Here is a 22820-nt window from a genome sequence, read left to right on the forward strand (position 1 = left end):
TCAAGGATGCCACATTCCTTATGCTTTACTCTGACATTGTTTTGGGACTGGGCATGGGCTCATGGGAATCTTGGTAACCAGGGCCCTGACTTAGAGAACCTGGACAGTGAAAGATGGCGGCAGAAGCAGTGTATTTTCATGATGAAAACAGCAGCGGCAGTAACCTGTTGGAAAATTCAGAATATTTTGGTTTCCAAAGGTAGAACTGATGACTCATTGAAATATACCTATGTAGGCAGTACCAAATCAATGTTCCACAAGGCTTGTAATTTCAGTCATTTTTTTTTTTGCCTTTCTATTTCATGTTCTCCTTCCTGATTGATATGCAATAGTGAATTTCCTTTTTTGTAAACTTGTCTCAATAGTCATTATTTATACTCCTTTTTGTAAATTTACATAATGGTTTAATATTTCCTCTTTTAATTAAGTGAATTTAGAAATATTTTGACTATAACCTAGTCTTTTGGTATGCCTTCTTTTCCTCACAAATATAAACCACTTTCATTCTGTCATATCAACTTTTTGCTACATATGTACTTTGCAAGTATTTTCTCTCACTTTATATTTCAGCTTGGATACCTGAGTGTTCCTCATCTACAATATTAAAAATTGGCCTTCACATAAATCCATTTAATGAAATTAAACAGGAAAGGGTCTTAAAAATTGAGTAATATAGGTCACCGATATAGTTTCTCTTTTCCCAGTATTCAAATAAGTACCATGTACATTCATTTTAAGAGGATGACCAAGGACAAGCAGAAAGTATAAATAGTGTATTAGTTGGAATAATCCAAAGCTCCATGTAATTGAGTGGGTTTACAGGTTTTCAAGAAAAAATAAATAAGACTTCAATTCTGTACACAGCTCTGTCCTCTGCTCTGCATCTGGAGACAGTGTATGATGTCACATTTTAATCTGTCATAGTCAGTTTTGTGTATAATTAACCTGTCTTGCTACATTCTCCTGGATCAGTGTCCACTTTCTTCCTTCATCCACTGTGCATGAAATTTTATTTTTTGTCATCCTGTCAAATACTCTGTGCAAGAATACAAATAAAATTAATGGAGGAACTAACATCTATGTTACTGTAGTTTTCAGATTCTATGAGGCTTGAATGTTGTAACTTTTTATGACAGCACCATTCTCTTTCTCTCTCTGTGTGTGTGTGTGTGTGTGTGCGCGTGTGTGCGAGTGTGAGTGTGTGTGTGGTCTCTCTTTATTCTTTTGAAGGCTGTATCACTACTAGGAGAAGGGAAACATTTGTAACCACAGAAAAAATACAATAGCCATTAAAAGCTGGAATGATTTTCTTCCAGAGTTCCTGAAGGAGTGTGTCTTTGCTAAAATTTGTTATTAATCCTCTCTTTTGATAATAAAAACATACATAACTATAAAAGAATGAGTTTTTATTATTTTAAGCTGTTATATTTGTGATTATTTCTTTTAGTAGCAATAGGAATCTATGGATTTTTTTGCAAGTTTAATTGACAATGTAACCAAACTGAATCCTCCTAAAGTGGTAGGTATCAAATATAAATACTGGTTGTTCAGGTTGTTTTTATATATTTACAAGTTTAATTGAAAGCTGCCTAGCATATTTTCAGAAACAGAATGAGCTTGGTAATTGAAATTCTTCAGTATTTCATTTATTTATTTATTTATTTATTTAATATCTTACCTGCTGCTTACTGCAGATGTAACTCTGTCTTTTATATAACTTCTCATTACTTATTCTTTATAAAATATTTTTTCTGAAATACTTTTAAATATATTTTATTTTTGCAGTTTTCAAAAGTGTAGGGCTGATTCTGACAAACTTCCTGAAAATATGTTTTTATTTTTAAAAATTAGAGGAATTCTTCTTTCCTTCTGTCACCTACTTAATTGAGAACAGAAAATTTACTGGTTCATGTTTCTTTCATTTCTTTCACTGAGTGGATGTACTTGTGTCTCTGTGGTGGTCTTGTTTGTTTTTGTTTGTTTGTTTGTTTTGTTTTGTTTCTGAATTGTAGATTTTTGAGATTCAAACCAACATTTTTAATATGGTAAAAGTAAGGTATATACCAAGCAGCTTACTTGTGTCTCTTGCTACTTAATTTTGTTTTTTCCCTAAATGAGTTATAAGAGAGCTAAAAACAAAGTAGATGTTTTCAAGGTCACCATAAATGAAATGTGTAAAAATAGAAAAAAAATTAGATAAAATGGAAAAATCAACAAAGGATATGCACTTGGGCTTCTGACTAATATGGTGAATTTCTGGCTGAATGTTATCTAAAGTGTGCTGTCATTGTGTACCTAAAAATTTGAGAGTGAAGACTTAAATTCAGAATGGTCACATAGAACTGTTTTTCATCTCTAATGTGTCTTAGAGTTTTTACCAGGGGTATTAAAGGATCTCTATACTCCTTATTGTGTAGTGTTCAGTGACTTTGAAACCGTTTATGAATTCACTTTCCTGAAAACTTTAAAAAGCTGAGAAAAAGTGTCTTGTAAAACATAAAAGAATCAATATAAAAGAATACTATATTCTGTTGTTTAAATGGTACCTCAACCTATAAATAGTGATATTAAAAATCTATACTTACAAATATATGTACATAGAAAGAAAATTTACCAAATACTACATACCTATTAATATTACAGCCAAAATTTTACTAATAATATTTTTATAATTTATCAGTATTATCTATTAAATTCTGTATGTGCTGTATTATTGTCAAAGTTTTATCACACTGCCTAAATTATGTAATATATTAGAAATCTTTTATTTTTTGTACCATTGATTGAACCTAGGTACACTTAAGCACTAGGACAAATCCTGTGCTCCCATGCCCTTTTTATATTTTTATTAGAGACAGTGTTTTGCTGAGTGACTTAGAGCCTTGCTAAATAGCAGAGGCACTATTTGTCCTTGTGATCATCCTGCTTCATCCTCCCAAGTCACTGGAATTATAGGTGTATACCTCCATGGCTAACATATATTAGTAACCTTAAGATTGACACTTGTTTCTTTTTGTTTTAAAATAACCTATAGTTATTTTGTACAAAAATTATGCAATGTATTTTGGGATGTATAATGTGTACATAAACATTTATCATACATGCACAAAGGGTACAAGAAAATAAAGAGTGTGGTAAGGTTTTTATTTTTTATTTAGTAAACTCATATAATATTGGCTCTAATTAAATGGGAATGATAAAATGGAAATTATAATTTTTTTAGCAACCAGTACAAATAAAATATATTCTCATTGAAACACTAGGAAAGAATAAGCTGTGTGGAATAATTATTTTTTTTAAATTATTGATGGCCCCACTCATCCTAATGGTCCAAAATAAGAAATAACTCAAATGTTCTTGAATGTTGAAATGAACAATTTTGTAGTGCATCCATAAAAAACAAAATCAGTCATCAATATAAAGGAACACTTTACTGATGCACACATGCTTATTGACACTTACAGCAGCTGTATTTAAGTTATATTGCATTACGCTAGGCAACATAAAATTATAGTGTTTATAATAAATTCCAGTAACATCATTCTGGGGAAAACAAAGTTGCATGTAAAAGAAAATGTTTTTTTTTTTTTTTTTGGGGGGGAAGCAATGATGTAAATACTCTTTGCCTAAAAGCAGTGAAGGTTTTAACATTCTAATTTGTTACAACTGTATAGTGTGTTTCTATGACATTCAAGGTATGTACTTATACCTCACCAAAAAATAAATATACAAGGAGGATGGCTGGCCTATTTTGTAAAATGGGTAGAAGCATAGAAAAAATAAAAATGGCATATAATACATAGGTATTAAATCTGGGTAACTGGTAAAATATTTACTTTTTTAAGACACATTTTTACATTTATGTAATAATACATTTTACATTCATGTAATAAAACATTCCCATGCTAGTTATTAAGAACCTTTTTGCTCTTTGGGATAGTAGATGAAAAAACTGATTTCAAGTGTCCTCAGTGAGGCTGATTCAAAATGTGTTTACTTTTGAATAACTTCTGAATCTTTACATAAATGCCTTATGTGGTTTTATATGTGCATCATACTTTAATGAAAATTTTAAAAGTTAAGTTTCTGAAATAATTATGCTTCTCAGAATACTAGTAACAATTTATGATTTGGTATAAATCTCAAATTGTTTTTTTTTTTCTATTTTAATATTTTATCATTCTCAAGCATTTATCCATGTTCTAACACTTGGTTGAAACTTTATTTATTTATTTAATTCAGCACCCATTTCATAAACATTATTTTTTTATTCACTTTTTTCCCTCAGTACAGAGGATGGAAGTAAGTATCACCAAATACATATGCCCACACACACACACACACACACACACACACACATACCAGTGGAGAATATATATATTTTTTCACTGGTAAAATATTCACTTTGTGAATATAATTTTTTTTCTTTGAAATGACACCATACTATGTTATGAATTCTGTCATTGAACTTGCAATCCAAAAGCATAAGGCACATTTATTGCTAGGATTATTGGCATGCAGCACAACACATGGATTAACACATTTTTAAAATAATTTTCTCCAGTTAAATTATTTGAAAAAATGATGTGGTTCATAATCAAGGCACATAAATCTGTGCCTGGTGTATTCCCAGTAATTTTTAACTGAGTTGAATTGGCAAAATTAATATCAATGTTCAGTGTGTGCAAAGGATATCAATAATATAATAGAGGCACTCTGGTTTGAATAATTGTCCAATAATAGTCCATATATTTAAGGTTTATTTTCAAGGGTGTTTTATTTAGTGGAAACTTTGCAAAAATAAATCATATTTGGAATTGTTTACTTCATTGTAGAGTATGTACTTGAAAGGAATTGTTGACATATGGTTATTCTGTTTGCCATTGGCTTCTGCCATAATGTGCTCATGCACCTCAAACATAAAGGAATAACAACAAGCATTTATCAACAATAATCTCCAGAACTTTGATTTAAAAATAAGATTTTTTAATTTGTTAGTTGATTATCACAAGTATATTTCATAGCTAAAAAAATACACAAACAAAAAAATACTGAGAAATTGGGTGGCCAAAGTCATGAGCACATATCTTATATGTCTTTGCAACTCATTCATCAAAAGATGTTAATTTAAAGTAGTAGTTTTTTTTTGTATTTACTACACATGGTAATTTATTCCATATCTTTCAAAGACACACATGCCTGGGTTTCTCTCCAGGGATATGGATTACATTGTTTTAATGCAATATTTATTTATTTTTGTTTTTGGAAATTAAGGAGCCCTTCAGGTGATTGTACAGTTTAGCCAGAACTAGGAACCATTGGTTCATAGTTGAAAACACATTAGCTCTGTGTGGTTTCCTTGTGTGTTGTGTGGAGTTGTCCACTTCAGCCTTTCATGTGGGGGTATGTAGAGAAGAGATTTGCCATGTTGAAAAAAAAATCAAAGAATTTTTTTTTATATCTCCAGGTGTTTAGTCAAACTTCTTGAGGAGGAAATATTTTTTCAGTATACCTATCTTGTTCTCTTGATTTTATATTAAGAAACTTTTTTATAAAAAATAATATCTAAGTTTATTCTAGGTTAAAAATCATAAGTAGACTATGAACACCAAAAAAAGAGAATAAACTAAGTTGAAGATACATTGTGTGTTATGCACATTTTTACTATTATCTCATGATGAAAAATAAAAATGAATCATTTAGCTTTATTTTCAAAACAGAGTCCAAATTGATTTTCCCAAATTATTCCCTATTAAACACACACACACACACACACACACACACACACACAAACTTGAATGTTCTTAAAAGTGTTTGAATAGGAAAAAAATAGTAAAGGATATTGTGCTTCAATAGCATAGGTGTAATTCTTCAGTTTCTTAATTCTTAGAAAATTTTTTATGATTATTTTTTGGTGCTGGAAATTAAACCCACAGTCTTTTGCATTCAATTGAACTATATCAAGAGCCCTAGAAAAGTTTCATGATTATTGTGTCCTGGGGAAAATCTGAATTCTTAAGGCAGGCTGTTGTGTTTCTAAGTTTAAAACCTGAATAACCTTTTAGTACCTGTGGCATTGTAAAGTTTTATTAATTTAGAATAAAAATAAAAATTGTTTTCTGAAAGAAAAGAAAAAGCATAAAATGCAAAAATATCTCCAGTTCCATATCCTTCCCTGTATCTCAGTAATTGGCAATACTCTTTTATAACTGTCCTTATGAAGAGGCAGTATCTCTTTGCCAATATGTGAATTTAAAAATGGCTACTATATTACACCAAGTAGAAGAGAGAGAAAATGCAAATGTACTGGTATTGTGCTTAGATCTAAAGTGTCTTGAATTCTTCCTGTTTTTGTCTTTGTAAACCTCATCATCTTGAGAAGAAGAAGCTCATATTAGGCTTATGAAGGAGAAGAGGCTATGTGGATGAGAATGAAAAGACCAGAGTGGACAGCCATCTCTCTTCCAGAAACAGGGTAACCATGTCAAATAGCTGAGCTTGCACTTGTAAAGTATCTGCTGAAATCAGAATAGCCCAGATAAACCGAGTCCAAATTTGGCTTGCTCATAAACTGCTCATTTGAATCATGAATTAGTTTGCTGGTAGTTTGTGATACTTAGCAGCTTTTTAATACTTAATAGCTTAAATACATTTAATAGAAACAGGAAGCCAGAATTCAAAACATGCTAATTTCAAGTTAACTGCATAGATTTAGGCTTGGAAAAAGTACTAATTTATTTTTTTTTATGTTGAAAGTCCTATAAAATTATATTGAATAATGCCAAAATTCATGTAGACATGAAAATTTTATTAGTACTTTAACTCAGAGCATAATCTGCACAAATATAAACCAGACAACCATAGCTGGATCACTAGGATGAAGGCCTAATGGCAAAACAAACAAAAAGTTGATCTTTTTGTTCACAACTAAATTTCAGTGTCTAGGTGTAGACAGATATGAAGACACGAGGACACTTTTCCCTGGATTTGCATCATCCTTTGTTTTCTGTCTAATATATGAAAAGACTACTGACCTTAACAGTTTTCAGTTTGGAAGAATGGCCTGCCTTAGGCAACTCTCACCTTATAGCACACTCCTGGGTCTAAAAATACCATTTCTTTCTCATTTGGTTTAAAGGAGAAATATTGTTAAGGAAGACATATTTCCTTACCTCTAATAAGAAAGGAGGGTTTTAGTCATTCAATTATCTGCAGTCCAGAGAATCACAGCATATCAGATATACACTTGTGATGTGACAGCCATTTGTCACATGTGCTAATGAGTTCTAGGAATGTGGTTGATCTTCATTGAGAAGTATTAGAAGTAGAAAGAAGTGTGAGATTTGAAAAATTAATAAAAATACATGTAGTTAACTAACAATTTTCATTGTTTCTATATTGGAATGATAAAATTATGGATATTTGGGTTAAAAATATTTTTAAAAATTACTTAGAAATTATAAGCATGATTTTATTATATAATATAATGTTTCATTATTTTATAACTTAAATTATTATAAAGTACCAATTATTTGTAATAACCTATGAGTTATAAGATTTTATAGGAATTTATTTATACATTCGTATAATTATTTGTTTTATTTGTTTTCCTTACAAACCCTAAAAGTTCAGTTTCACATATATTTATCATTTTATTTCTTCCAACTATGATGCTGTAGAAGATTATCTACTTTTTCTAAAATTTAGTTGCTTCAAAATTTCTGAACATGAGCTGGGTGTGTTGTTGCATACCTATAATGCTGGTGAATCAGGATACTAAAGAAAGTTAATCATAAGCTTAGGGACAGCCTGAAAGACTTAGTGAGATTCTGGCAAAAAAAAAAAAAAAAAAATTGAAAAGACCTGGAGATGTTCCTCAGTAATGCATCCCTGGGGTCTGTCTCTGGAACAAAAGCAAACAAACAAACAAAAAGCGTTATTTAGCCAGAGTATGAAGGTTATGAAATCCAAAAATGTAAAGTAATTCTCACTCTATTATTTGCATTTGTGAATCTGTCATTGGTATTACTGTCATTGATAATTGATATAAAATTATATTCAACATTAAATACTTATGTCCCCTTTTATGGCCAGGTATTCTTGCACATAGCAAGCTCTGTCTGAGAAGGAATATAATTAATGTTTTGTTATTTTGGGGTCCTACAGCCTGAATTGAAATTACTCACCTTACACTCTCAGGCACAGGGGTCTAAGCATGGTATTTTTCTATTCAGGTACAAAATTATAAAATAAAAATGATTGAGGTGATAATTATTGAATCAGAGGAAAAACCAAAGAAAAGAGTTAAGTCTTCAAAATCTGGGAAACAATTCATCTCTGTCTCAGGCAAATCTCTTGATCCATCTCTAGGTTTTTGGATGCCTGGGTGGCTCTGTAATGGGCCCTTTCCTTCTGACTTTCAGGGTCTAGAGTATTTAAAAATAAGAAGTCTTCAGTGCTGGACATTATAAAATAAAAACAAATGGGCTGAGTAAAAGTATTCATAACTAATTGTGAGAACCTGCACTTTCCTAAGGTCACCTTTGTAATCTTTTCACCCTAGTCTAAATTTGATAGAGCTCAATATACTGCCACATCTGTCCCTAAGAATGGGGTTGACAGTCAGGATTCTACTTTTTGTCCTCTGAATGGTGACCTGTGTCTGGCCTGAAACCAGCTCTGTACTTTCTTACCTACACCCCTTCAGAGTGGTTATTAAATACAGGATAAGGACATGAGAATTTTGACTCATATAAATAATTCATATTTGAGAGGATTTGAGGTCAAAGGAGTTTCAGTTTCTCTTTCCTTATCAGGGGCACCCACTTTTTTAAGTGCATCTTCCAATGTAGGCAAGCATGATTTTCCTAAATGCCATATTTTCTCTGCGATATATAATGAAGTATTGTTCCCTGGAATATTTCAAATTACACAGAGTTTTAATTCATTTTTTTCTCTTAGTTTTGTGTGGAATTTTAAAAAGTGAGTGTGTGTGTGCATTTGTGTGCTTGTACTTTTACATGAGAGGAACATGTTATTATAACATGAAACTCTTTAAAAAATATTTGTACCTAATGTCAGGTGTGAAGATGCAAGTTCATAACCTCAGCATTTTAATAGGCTGATGTGAGAGAATTAATATATTGAGAATAAAAAATATAAAGGGGAGGTGAATGATGCTCAGTATGTAGGCACTGCTGACTTTTATCCTTGATATTAAAATAAAAAAAATCTTTGAACTTTTGTTTATTTGTCTTTCATAAGCATAGACAGCAAGTTTAGGTCCCCATTAAGAAAGTTTAGAGTGTGATGTCTCTTCAGCATCTGCCATGTCTTTGAGTGGCTATGGGGTAAAAATTACATGAAGCTGACCCAAGGTGTCCACAGGTTCCATATTTGTTGAATTACCTAGAGAATGCGAACCTGTGTGTAATCCTCTCTTCCTACAGAGCAGCTTGTGGTCAGGGAATGGAACACCTTGTTGGACTAGCTGGATACTCTAGATACTCTAGAGATTATAGGAATATCCTTTATAGGTTTCATCTAAATAATTCAGATATTGGAATATTAATATTATTTTCCCCAAAAGTTAGGTTCAACTCCGCAGAAACACATTATTGCTCAGATCTATTGATTCTGTAACTGAAAAGAAAGGGAAATATGATTTTGGTCCTCCTTTTTCTTAATGATGTAGGGAAGATTGAGTATAAGGGGCCAGAATTTGAAAGGAGAATAATCTGTAATAAGGACTTAGAAAAAAAAAAAAAAAAGAAAAAACCTAGTGTGTTTATGCAGACGTCTTCAAGGAAAAACTCAGTATATGCTAATTGGAAGACATAATGTAATGCCTCAGGTTTGGGGTGGTAACTAAATATTTCAATAAATAGGATGGTGGGTTTAGCATGTCTCACTTAGTCTAATATTTTTATTTCCTATAAAATGCAATTCATCACTAATATTTGAAAGATTAAGAAAAGTTGCCAAAGAGAAAAGATAGAGGCAAATTTCAAATAAAATTATATTCAAACTAAGGTAATTTTTTGAGCTTGAAAAAGAACATCATTGAAGGTTAAGTGAGATCTTCGTTCTATCTGTGGCTATAATTTTTATTGCTGTAGAGCTACTTCTAGAATGTCAGATTGGAAAAAAATCAGAGATAGGTAATAAGCAGCTTTTGTTTTTCTCAATGTATTTTGCAATACTTCAAATTTATCAAATATAAGATATGGATGCATCCAAAATCTTAGGCTGTCAAGGGTTTCTTTTTAGAAGAAATAGCAAATAAATAAGGTGAAATGAAAATGGACAAAAGGAAGTAAGAGCATTCATATCTTTCTGGGCATATTGTGACATGCCAGTAATCACAACAACCTGGAGGTTGAGGAAGTAAGATCAAAGCTGAAGCTTAGTGTAGCAACTTAGTGAGAGATTGTCTCAAAAAAAAATAAAAATAAAAGGTCTAGAATATATCTTAGTTGTAGAATACCCCTGTACCAAAAAGAAAAAAAAAATCAAAATTCCAAATGAAGTATCCTTTTCCCTGAAGCCAATGAATACTTAGGAGTTTTAAGAAAATTGTGTGTATGTTGGTTTGGACTGCCATGAGACGGCTCAGTATTCTTAGATTTTCATATAAAGGAAATTATCTAAAGAATACCAACCTGTTTTTTTAACAAATATTTTGTTCTTACCCCTGAATGTAAAAGTGTTCAATTAAATATTATTTTATGTAAAACAATGGGAATATTCAGAATGAGTATCTGAATCAGCATATTTAAAATAGTGAGAATCTTCTAAATCTTATTGGGAAAGGGGCTCTTCTATGGCAGAACATAAAAATTGGAGGTAATATCTTCAACCACTTATTTCCTCAAATGGCCTACATAGTGTCCCATTTTCCTCTGACTTTTTTTAGATTCTATGTAAGGTTTCAATTGTTATCTTCCAGATTTATATAATTTATAACAAGCTGGTATACATAAGTGTTCTTTTTTTATCAGAATAATTAACTTGAGTGAGTAAATGTAGAGACCCCTAATTTATAGGAAATTAATTATAAATATGAATATTGTTCTATTCTGGGGCTTGAAACTGGCACCTAATTTAGTAAAATTTGATAGTAGCAAACACCAAACTTGTGGGATCTGTACTAGATGGTATCAGAACTGAATTATTGGACTACTAGTTGTTGAAATATTGGTTATTGTGCAAGTTTGCACATTTGGTATCAAAAGTGGTTGCAGAGTCAGGAAAAGTGGCACAAACCTGTAATCATAGTGATGTGGAAAAATGAGGTAGGATAAAAGTAAATATGATTCAAGACTCAGTAATTCAGAGACCCTAAGCAACATTGTAAGCCCATTTATCACAATAAAAAAAATCAAAACTTCTTGAAATGCATTTCAGCGGTAGAGTGCCCCTGGATTAAATCTCTAAATTAAAAAAATAATAATAATGCTGAATCAGAAGAAAGACATCACAGATCAGAATGTTATACTAATTTCATGTATGTGTTTGTTCACTAGTGATAACTGAGACCCTGGTAAAATGAGTATTTCCAAGCTGTCAGAGAGGCATTTAGGGTGCAAGAGCCTTTCAGAATTTTTTTCTTAACTGCTTAGTATTCACTCAATTTCTACTTTGAAATGAGCCAAGTGAGGATACAGTTTCACAGTGAGAGTGGTTTTACAAATCTGGGAATGTTAAACCTGATATGTCAGTTTCCTTATGAACTGAGAGATTAATAGTCTATTCAATTAATTTGCTTTTTTTATTTTTATTTTTTGTTATAACTTTGTGCCATGTGATTCAAGTTGACCCAAGTACCTAAGTGTTTTGTAATAGTTTGATAGTTAAAAATTTTATTCTTTTGTTTTAGAAGTGAGTTGTGATGTTGCAAAAGTAATTTTTAAAATACAGTATAGATTTATGGTATATTTAAATAATGAGAAGATAGACAACTTTGGAGATAACCATTCAAATAATTATGTGGACTGTTGAAAGTTTTGGTGTGTGTTTAGTGATCTCTTATGTCTTCTACACACTAAGGTGACCACTGTCATCTGAGTATAGTTATTACTTACAATTTTGCTATGCATATCTCAAGTATCATTCATTTGTTTGGTTGTTCTTCTTTTGAATATTCAATAACTAATTGCAACTATTATTTATCCTTTGGAATTATGTTGGATTTTTCCCACCTTTTTTGTTTCAGTGTTTTTCTTTACATGTGCTGCTGGCTGGATTTCATTATACCAAAGTTATCCACCAATTTTACTGCTTAAAATGAATTATTGGGGCTGGGGATATAGCTCAGTTGGTAGAGTGCTTGCCTTTCATGCAAAAACCCTTGGGTTCAGTCCCGGGCACCACAAAAAATGTATCTTATTGAATGGTTGACATCACTACCATTTGTGAAAGCCACCTCTTTTAACTCTCATTAAAATTTGTATGAAATTAAATACTATGTCATTAATCATATGGTTTATGTGTTATGTATTTCTTCATTTTTATTTCAGGAACCATTGACATTAAGGGATGTGGTCATTGAATTTTCAGAAGAGGAATGGAAATTCCTGGACCCTTCTCAACAGACTTTATATGGAGATGTGATGTTAGAGATCTGTAAAAACCTACTGTTTATTGGTGAGCCTAAATTTCATTCAGAATTTTTAATTAAAAACCAATATTTATTTTTTTAACTTTATAGAGTATCTTATGGTAGCTTCTATTCTTCATTAAAAAGTTTGTTTCTTGTTTTTAGTACAAAGATTGGGCATTTGTTTATGTAGAAAACAAAATGTTAAAGATTTTTTCTTTTTAGGTGTAATTTATCTTTTCTAAGTAGTGATTACAATGTAGAGAATGAAAATGGTTTCAAAGTATTTTAGTGTTTTTGTCTAGAAAAAAATGTTTGAGAAAATAATTTTGTAGACTCTTATAGGATTTTCTCTTTCTTTTTTTCCTAATGAGGGTAACATTAAAAAGACTTATTTAGTTACCAAGAAAATAACAAAACGTGACATATTCCATAAAAAAAAAAATTGATGTCTCTATGTAATCTTTGGTCACCACTTGGTCTCCAATGAAATAACCTTGGGATTTGAAGAGAAAAGTGACAGTAGACATATCAAATTAGGTAGAAATCAATGAAGCAAAGAATACAGATAAGAGGTCCAAAATTAAAGAGGAATTCACATTTAAAAATCTTAATTGATAAGCTAAAATCTGACAGAAAATATTTTTTCAAACCTAGGTTTGTTTCAGTTGCAATCATTAAAGAGCATTTCATACTCTCTGTTTACCATGCATATCAATTATTTAAGCTCCTTCTTGTCCTTCACTTATCTCCCTACATTTCAATTAACAAAATATTGTAGGAAAATCAAAAGAAGAGGGGTTGGGGATGTGGCTCAAGTGGTAGCTCGGTTTCCTGGCAGGCATGCAGCCTGGGTTCGATCCTCAGCACCACATACAAACAAAGATGTTGTGTCCACCGAAAAAAATAAATATTAAAATTCTCTCTCTGTGTCTGTCTGTCTGTCTCTCTCTCCCTCCCTCTCTCTCTCTCTCTCTCTCTCTCTCTCTCTCTCTCTCTCTCTCTCCCCACTCTCTCTCTCTCTCTCTCTCTAAAAAAAAAAGAAAATCAAAAGAAGACACAGATAAGTGACAGGAAATGTGGCATAGTGACAGAGAGGACAAACTGCCAAGCTTTATTTATATCCACAGGTTAATTTAGGTCATTGGCATCACTAGCACATACTGTTCACTTTATTACTAGGCAGATTACAAACTTAGCAACATTATGCAGCTTATTTATCAGTTACATACTAAGTTGCAATGTGCAGTGTTAGGAGTTTTGTGTAGCTCTCAAGAAAGTCCATTGTATAAGCTTACTGTTTTATGGACAGATTTAGACTCAGTGAACCTTTGTGCTTGTCTAAAAAGAGAGTTTCTTTATTCCAAGGAGTTGTGTGCCAGAGATTATGTTTCAGGCTGATAATACTCTGGTGCAGAGCCTTTTCAAGCAGGGCACTGCCATAGCAGCTTTACATTGCACATGTATTTAATTACTTGATTAGTTCCTTGGGAAAGTTGCAGGGCATTCTAAGGTGGGGAAACAAAGTCTTGTCACCCCTACAAATTATTCCCCAATGACTGTGAGGATATGCATAACCTGGCATTTATTTGCATTTGGAGGCACCGTAGAAAATCTGCTCATTTCCAAATATCTCTAGGCAAACTATTGTAAGATATTAATATTACAGGAGAGTTTCTTTAATATAATTTAAATATTTATTCATTCAAATTTTTCTCATCAGAACTTTATATGAATGCTTATATTGAATATTCTGTAAAGTTTTTCTGCCATGTAATGAATAGCAGTATTTCACAATACCTACTCCTAGTGGTTCTGTAAGTATAGCTGATCAATGTGGTTTAAAGAAGAATTTTCAGGGCTGGGGCTGTAGTTTAGTGGCAGAGGGCTTGCCTCACACATGTGAGGTATTGTGTTTTATCTTTAGCACTACATAAAAATAAATGAATGAAATAAATGCATTCTATCCATCTATAGCTACAAAAATTAAAAGAAAGATTTCTATTGTAATACAATTATTCATAATATTGTAGGTAACATTTCTCAAATTCTTGGGTCTTTTTTGACTCTCACTCTTTAGAGAGCTTCAGTGTTGTTCTTATGTTTTCTCACATTAGTGATACTGTTTTTGTTTTTATATCTATATGTAATAATTGAATAGAAATTATTATGACTTGTCACTTTAGGACAACATTAGGTAAAATTAAACTGCATGTGACCCATATGCCAATTTTCAATCAAGTTTTCTATGCTTTTACTTACAAGTACAAATATTACCCCTGTTTTATATATGATTGTATATTGCCTTGATTATTTACTCTGCTTTTGTGTTTAAACATGTAATGTATCTAACGTTTGCAATATATATATATATATATATATATATATATATATATATATACACACACACACACACACACACACATACATACACACACACACATACATACATATGTACACATACATACATACACACATACACATACAGCAGATTGAACACAGAGGTTCTTGGAATATTGAGCTACATCATCACCCCCTTTTGACTTTTAGTTTGAAATAGACTCTTGCTAAGTGGCAAAAGTTGGAATTGTATTTCCATATTTCAGTCTTAAAAGTACCTAGAATTAATGGCATATTTATCATCTCTACATATATAAATCTGTTCTTTTGTCTAGGAATACGACATTAGCTTTTTAAATGTACCATAAAGATGTTTACAATTCTTTTATCTTTTAGATATTTGTCAAATATGTAATTGTTGTCAAAACTGTATATCTTTGCTGAATGTATTATCTTATACATTTTAAATTTACTGGTCAGTTCTGTTCATTCAAATTTTTTTGTATCACATTTTTTCTTCAAACAAGTTCTCCTTTTCCTTACTTTTTTTATCCCTAATGTCATTCCTTTTGGTCTTTATATTTGGCTACAGTAGATATCTCTCGGAAGTAGAATTACCTGGTATTTTTTTTTGGGGGGGTGTGAATTACTATTTTACTTAACATACTCTCCTGAATGTTGATCATTATAGATATTATATAGCTTATTATCTTTGAAAAGATTTCTAACATTTTCATTCCAAATTGCCTTCATGTAGTCATTTGAAATGATATTTGATTTGCTTGCCACATTGATCTCTTTTGAATGTTGTTTAATGAGAATAGGTCTGTAAATATATTTTGATTTGACCATCACGTTGAGGGCTAATTGATATACTTTCAATTTTATTACCCATGGCTTTCTCATTTAATTTTATTCCATTGAATATTGTAGTGTTTATTATTTTATATCAGGAATTACTATTTAAATTTTTTTAGTCTGTGTAGTTATTGATGTACCAAGAATATTCTAAAGAATTGTTCAAATAACTGATTTTGTTTACACAAAAATAATATTGATTGTTTGGTATTACATAGTCTTCTTAGATTTTTGGGAGTGCTACTGGCACATTTTTTTTAGAACAGGTGCTTAACCATTGAGCCACATCAACAGCTGTTTTGGGGGAAGGGTACTGGGGATTGACCTCAGGGGCACTTGTCCACTGAGCTACATCTAAAGCCCCATTTTTTTAATTTTACATAGAATCATGATCTCCTTGATTTGCTTTGCACCTTGCTGTTTATGAAGCTGGCTTTGAACTCACAATCCAGCTGTTTCAGTCTCTCAAGCTGCTTGAATTACAGGTGTATATTACTGTGCCTAGCTGGCAGCTGTTTTTATATTTTATTTTTTGACAGTGCCTAGGTAAGTTGCTTAGGGCCTTGCTTAATTGCTGAATTTGTCTTTAAACTCATATTCATAAATTTTGAATATCACTTTCACTTTTGCTTTCCAACTTATTATTTTATGTTACAAAGCAACTTCAATATTTTAATATATTTAACATTTGTTTTGTATTTTTAACCTGATCTCTTTGGAGCAATATTCCTACACTATAAAGAAGATTGCCTCTGTAAACCTAATTAGCTTTTAATGCTTTTTGAAGTTTTTTCATTCCGTGAGAACTAATGCAATGATTTTTTTTTATTATTTACATCAACTGGGGATTGATGTGTCCTACTGTTACTGTGTTGCTTTTTATGCTGTTGAATTTTTTTCTGTGATTCTTAATATATATAAAAAATATGATTGGAATTACAAATATTTCGACTATGATTGTATTCCAGTGATTAGTCATATTTATCTTTACATGATATTGTACTTTGTCTCTCATTTATATAATTATTATCACCTTTGCAATTTTGAATGTAATATTTGTTATATCTTTTTGTTTTTAGACTTTTGTGACCTTATATCTTAAGAAAACATGTAGATTTGCATCTGACATAGTTAATATATTTTTAGGTTTAATCTTGTTAATCACTTTGTTTTCTGTTTAGTTTTTTACAAATTAGTTTATTTTTACTTAAATTTCTGATGAGAAAGAACTTATTTCTGTGGGTTTCAAATTTTGTTGATTTTTTATAAATTTTTCTACTATAAAAAAACTGCTTTAATTTGTATTTCATAGATTTTATGGTGATTATTTTATTCTATTACCTTCAATGTTTATTTTATCATTACTTTGGATTTATATAAAAGTACATAGGATCTCACTGAGGTGCCTAGTGCCTCACCATTGCTGAGTCTGTCTTTGAACTTATGGTGCTCCTGCATCAGTCTCCCCAGATACTGGGATTACAGTCATGTATCACATCTTCCAGCAGTACATGTGTATTTTAATTAATTCTAGCCTTTGATATATTTTCTTCCTCAAATTTCTAATTTATGAGACTGTGTGTGTGTGTGTGTGTGTGTGTGTGTGTGTGTTTTGCCTGGGATTAAACCCATCTGTTTGCATGTAAGGCAAAAATTCAAACATGTGAGCTGTGTCCCCAGCCTGAGACATTGTTTTTAAAAGAATATTTTTATTATATAATTTCTAACTTTTCTGTTGCTATTTTTTCTATTTTTTTTTCAATTTTCTACATTTATATTTAGTTTATTAAATACATTTCAGGTGGTTTTCTGGCATTACTTAGATAATTAACAACATCAATTTTTGAACTCTCAATTACTAGTATTACATTGTTTGCTTGAGTTGATTACACTTTTTATTGTGTGAGCTATTATTTTCATTGGGATATTTCTATTCAAAATCTGTTCAATTAGATCATTATAGTCATTTTCAAAAATATTTGGAAGTTACAAAGTAAACAAAAAAAGGTGATGTGCAATGATATATAAATTTAATTCCATATAATGGGAAAGCTGAGACAGTGGAATGCCAGTTTAAAATAAATTTCAGCATCTTTTTCATAAACTGTCTTTAAAAAAAAGTATATAGATATAGATATAGAAATATAGAAATGCCTGTGGATCTAGTTTGGTGATAGAATACCCCTGTGTTCTCTTATGAAATAATCCCCCCAAAGATAAAAATGTAAATAAACAAATAAGAGATATTCATTTCCTGAAACATTTGAGTCATTGGTGGATTCTGAATATGTTGAAGTGAAGGGATATGATTTGACATTGTTGTAGTAATATTAGTCAGTTTGCATTTTGTCCTCATCTATGGTGCTATAATTTCTTAAGATAATTTTCAAAATTCTCAAAGCTTTAGTCATCATGTTGTAGTAAATTCTATGTATTTCTTGAGTAATAATCACCTTGAATCATACTGTTCTGTGGCTATTCCCCCCCCCACTTTGATAAAGTTTTATATAATTGCAGAGTTATTCACCATAGTAAGTGAAATAACTTTGTATTATTTTTTTAGGTATGTCTTCTAATCAAAACCAAGAATTTTCAGGAGAGCAAGAAATACAATATATTTTGCAAAACTTGAAAAATCAGAGGTATGGAAAGCAGGACAGTTAATACTTGGTTTTAAACAAGAAATTGAAATTGAAAGAGAGGGAAGTTCAGAATTTGTCTTAACGAATGGAAAAAAACATGAAAATTATTTATCCAAAAAATTACAAGTTCATCAGGTTATATTATTACAAAAATCTCAATAGACTAACTGCTCATCTAGTGCCATTCAGTTTTTCTTTCATTAAAACTTTAAATTACACTATTGTAATTGTAAAAGTTTTACTACTCAGTATTTTTTGTAAAACCACTTGCAATACACAATATTTTAAATTGAAAAAACATGTATCAAATTACATTTACACAATGTTTACAGGGCATTATGAAGCTGTATCTTAAAAATACCTTTAGAATAATAAAGACTCAACCAGTTTGCTCAGCTTTAGAAATAGAATTAGAATAGAAATAGGCATTTTAATGAAAAAAACTCAAAAAGTTATAAAATGCTTATAGTCAGTTATGTTTTTAAAACTTTTAATAATCTCTACATAAGCGCAGGTTAGAGAAAAGTGTACAGATCATTAATTTAAAGTTGCAGCATTCTAATCTGTCTTTTTTATAAAGTAATAAAAAGAGATTTTCTACACAGTATAGACAAATTGTCTAATTTAAACACATACATACCATTTCTACTTAAAAGAAATACATGCAGATTAAGAAAATGCTGAAACAAGCCTTAGTAAGACATTTCTGTTGAAAAGAACAATTCAATAATTAAATGTGCTTACAGTGAAATTTTGGTAGGTATTGCTTTTAAATGTAATAATAATTAAGCAAAAAAAAAAAAAAGAAAAAAAGAAGAGAAGCAGTTGAATCTTTCTAAAACACATCAAATAAGCATACAGCTCATCTGTCATGTGTGACAATCCAAACACAGGAAAGTCCCAGTAACTTTTAGCACAGTCTCCCAGAAAGCCCACAGCCCAAATGGCTTGCAGGAATCACACCCCAAAAGCAGACATGAGGGTCTTGTGAGAATTGTGAAAGGCTTCTGACACTTTTCTGGGATCTAGCTAAGAGGTATAAAACAAGCCTGAGATAGAAGTAGTATGGATGGTCTTGTGCAAATGAAGAACAATGAAGGGCTTAAGCTAATAATTGTATAACCCTTTGAGAAAAGTAAAGCAGCCACAGTGGTGATTTAAGACAACCTTTGAATGTGAATGGCTTACCATTAAACTTCTCCTCTGTAAAAAAAAAAAAAAAAAACTATAATGTCTTTGTCATTTCATGATTCTGTCTACCATTGCAGAAGCCCACTTTGTAGAACCTTCTCCCTGAAACTTGATAGTTTGAGTCAAAGGTGCTTGTAAATATGTACTTATAATTTTAACTCAAACTGAAGCAGTCTTTGTGTAGTTATCAATGTATTTATGGCTCATAAGTTTGCCTAATTACTCCATGTCATGGGACATCAAGCATCCCACCTGAGAAATTTCTTTTTTGGAAGGTGATGAGCCATCTGAAAAAAAAAATAAATATCTGAAATAATTAGTAAAGGAATATAAGACCAGGCAAGAACTTATGTTAAAAGCGGTAAAACATAGATTCTCTAGACCACATAAGTTCTGCTAGATAATTTTTCCAGTTCTTTATTTAAGGGAGTGTGCATCAAAGTAGGAATAAGATTTCAACAGGAAGAGTCTTTCTTGAGACAGGTTGATTGGCATTCTTACATGTTTTACCCATCTCTGTGATGCTAAGTGGCTATATGGCTCCAATGGATGATACCATCTCCAGTGCCATGCTTAATTTAGACAAAACTAGGTAGTATATAACATGTACTGAATAGTCTCAAACCAGCTGGATTTCAACTGTGAGTTCCCAGATACCAGACTTTTTCCCCTAAAGGCTTCCATGCTTTTTTTTTTTAATTTCATGCACAGTTTATAGATATCTTTCAGCAGCTCCATCTGACATGCACTGCTTCATCTTTCATATCAACAGGGATTTTGACCAGACTCCAAGTGAATATCCCAAAAGATCTATGTATTTTTGTGGTTTGGGGTGGAATGAGAAAAAGTTTCCAAGTGTGAGAAACAGAGACTTCCTGGATCCTATACATGTCCCTAATGAACTAAATCCTGTTGCCATTTGATTTTTCTGAGGCCCTAGGACTACTTATCTGTGCATCTCAAGGAATATGTTTTCAACAAAACAAAAGTATTCTCTAACTTATTTCAGTGAGCTAGTTACATAGAAAGAATTTTAAAAACACCCTCAGTGATAGATATTTTTGCTGGAAAGTTGAGGAGCCCAGCTCAGATGAAGTTTGCTCTTTGGCTTAATGAAGAATGCTCTGGCACATCAGGGCAATAATATGTCCCAGTGCCTGCAGGATTCCCCACAAATTAAAATTAGACAATAGTGTGTTGGAAGAAAGGTGGAACTGTAGGGATGTGGGGCATTGGCAAAGCTGGAGAGAGACAAGAACACATATGGCATTCACATTTCAGGACCTGTGTGTGCTTTTAAGTATATTTGAACAGCATTTGTAATTATACCATTCCTCTAAAAAATGAAAAATTTGCAATGGAGTCTATTTCATGCTTTAGTTAGTCACTGGAATAATTTAAAATTCACAATTGAGTAAATATACACAAATATTTCTTTAGACAAATTGAAGAAAAAGAAGGACAAGGAAAAGAAGAAATTTCTGAGTTTTAGTAGTCTCTCTGACTGTTACTTTACAAAAATGATGAAATGAACAGTTTCTCCTTGTGACAATGCATGGAAGTATAATGAATGTTGGAGTATTTGTACTTACATAATATTGCTTAATTTAAAAGTAGAAAGAATTTTTAAAACACCCTCAGTGATACTCAGAGAGACCTATACTTATGATAAATCTTTTAGGACCTGTAGACAGTCTCTGCCCTAGGTAATTCACAGCATAATAAATTTGGTGTAAAACAATGTAAATTCTGTGAAAGTCATTAAAATTTTCTTCTTTTTTTAAATCCTAGAAATCACCCATGTCATCGTTTAAAAGAGCTTTCCAATGAGAAAAGTGAAAAAGTTTTTAATCCATACCCAAAATTTATTTATCCAAGCTTTTATAATCAAGAGACAAATTACAGCTATAAAGTATGTGAAATCATTTTTAATAAAACTACAAGAATTTCTGATCTCCAGAGAATTAATATTGGTGGGAAGCTCTACAAGTTAAAAAAAATTGTAAAAGCATTTAAAAATTCCTCAATTCTTTATCAGAGCAGTGATAAATCCTCCATAAGTAAAGAATGTGAAAAATATTTTACTCAAATCCTATGTGTTACTAAAAACAATAGGCTTTACAAATTGAAGAAATATGAAAATGTATTTAAGTGTTGCTCAAACCTTTTTAAACACTATAGTAATCATATTGGCGATAAAATCTGGAAATGTAAAGAAAGTGTCAAAGCTTTTAATAAAAAATCACACCTTCCTGAACACCAGAAAATTTATACTGGAGAAAAGCCATACAAATGTAAAGAATGTAGTAAAGCTTTTAATCAAAAATCATGCCTTACTCAACACCAGAGAATTCATACTGGAGAAAAGCCATACAAATGTAAAGAATGTGAAAAAGCTTTTAATAAAAAATCATGCCTTACTCAACACCAGAGAATTCATACTGGAGAAAAGCCATACAAATGTGAAGAATGTGGCAAAGCTTTTAATCAAAAATCAAAACTTACTCAACACCAGAGAATTCATACTGGAGAAAAGCCATACAAGTGTGAAGAATGTGGCAAAACTTTTAATAAAAAATCATGCCTTACTCAACACCAGAGAATTCATACTGGAGAAAAGCCATACAAATGTAAAGAATGTGGCAAAGCTTTTAATCATATATCAAGCCTTACTCAACACCAGAGAATTCATACTGGAGAAAAGCCATACAAATGTGAAGAATGTGGCAAAGCTTTTCATCAAGAATCATGCCTTACTCAACACCAGAGAATTCATACTGGAGAAAAGCCATACAAATGTGAAGAATGTGGCAAAGTTTTTAATCAAATATCAAAACTTACTCAACACCAGAGAATTCATACTGGAGAAAAGCCATACAAATGTGAGGAATGTGGCAAAGCTTTTAATAAAAAGTCATGCCTTACTCAACACCAGAGAATTCATACTGGAGAAAAGCCATTCATTTGTGAAGAATGTGGCAAAGCTTTTAATAAAAAATCATGCCTTACTCAACACCAGAAAATTCATACTGGAGAAAAGCCATACAAATGTAAAGAATGTGAAAAAGCTTTTAATCGAAAATCACACCTGACTGAACACCAGAGAGTTCATACTGGAGAAAAGCCATACAAATGTAAAAAAATGTGGCAAAGCTTTTAATCAAATTCAGAACTTACTCAACACCAGATAG

The 22820-nt window shown here is 31.4% G+C and overlaps 1 protein-coding gene across 1 annotated transcript; it reads left to right on the forward strand.

Annotated features, from left to right (window-relative positions):
* Positions 1-113: 113 nt before the first annotated feature.
* Positions 114-22820, forward strand: LOC144250646 (uncharacterized). The gene is given in 6 exon segments (XM_077793537.1): positions 114-199; positions 6409-6475; positions 12519-12645; positions 20341-20486; positions 21668-22762; positions 22764-22820. Coding segments are annotated over 6 exon segments (1578 nt in total).

Source organism: Urocitellus parryii, chromosome 16, assembly GCF_045843805.1.
Source record: "Urocitellus parryii isolate mUroPar1 chromosome 16, mUroPar1.hap1, whole genome shotgun sequence".
Taxonomy (NCBI): domain Eukaryota; kingdom Metazoa; phylum Chordata; class Mammalia; order Rodentia; family Sciuridae; genus Urocitellus; species Urocitellus parryii.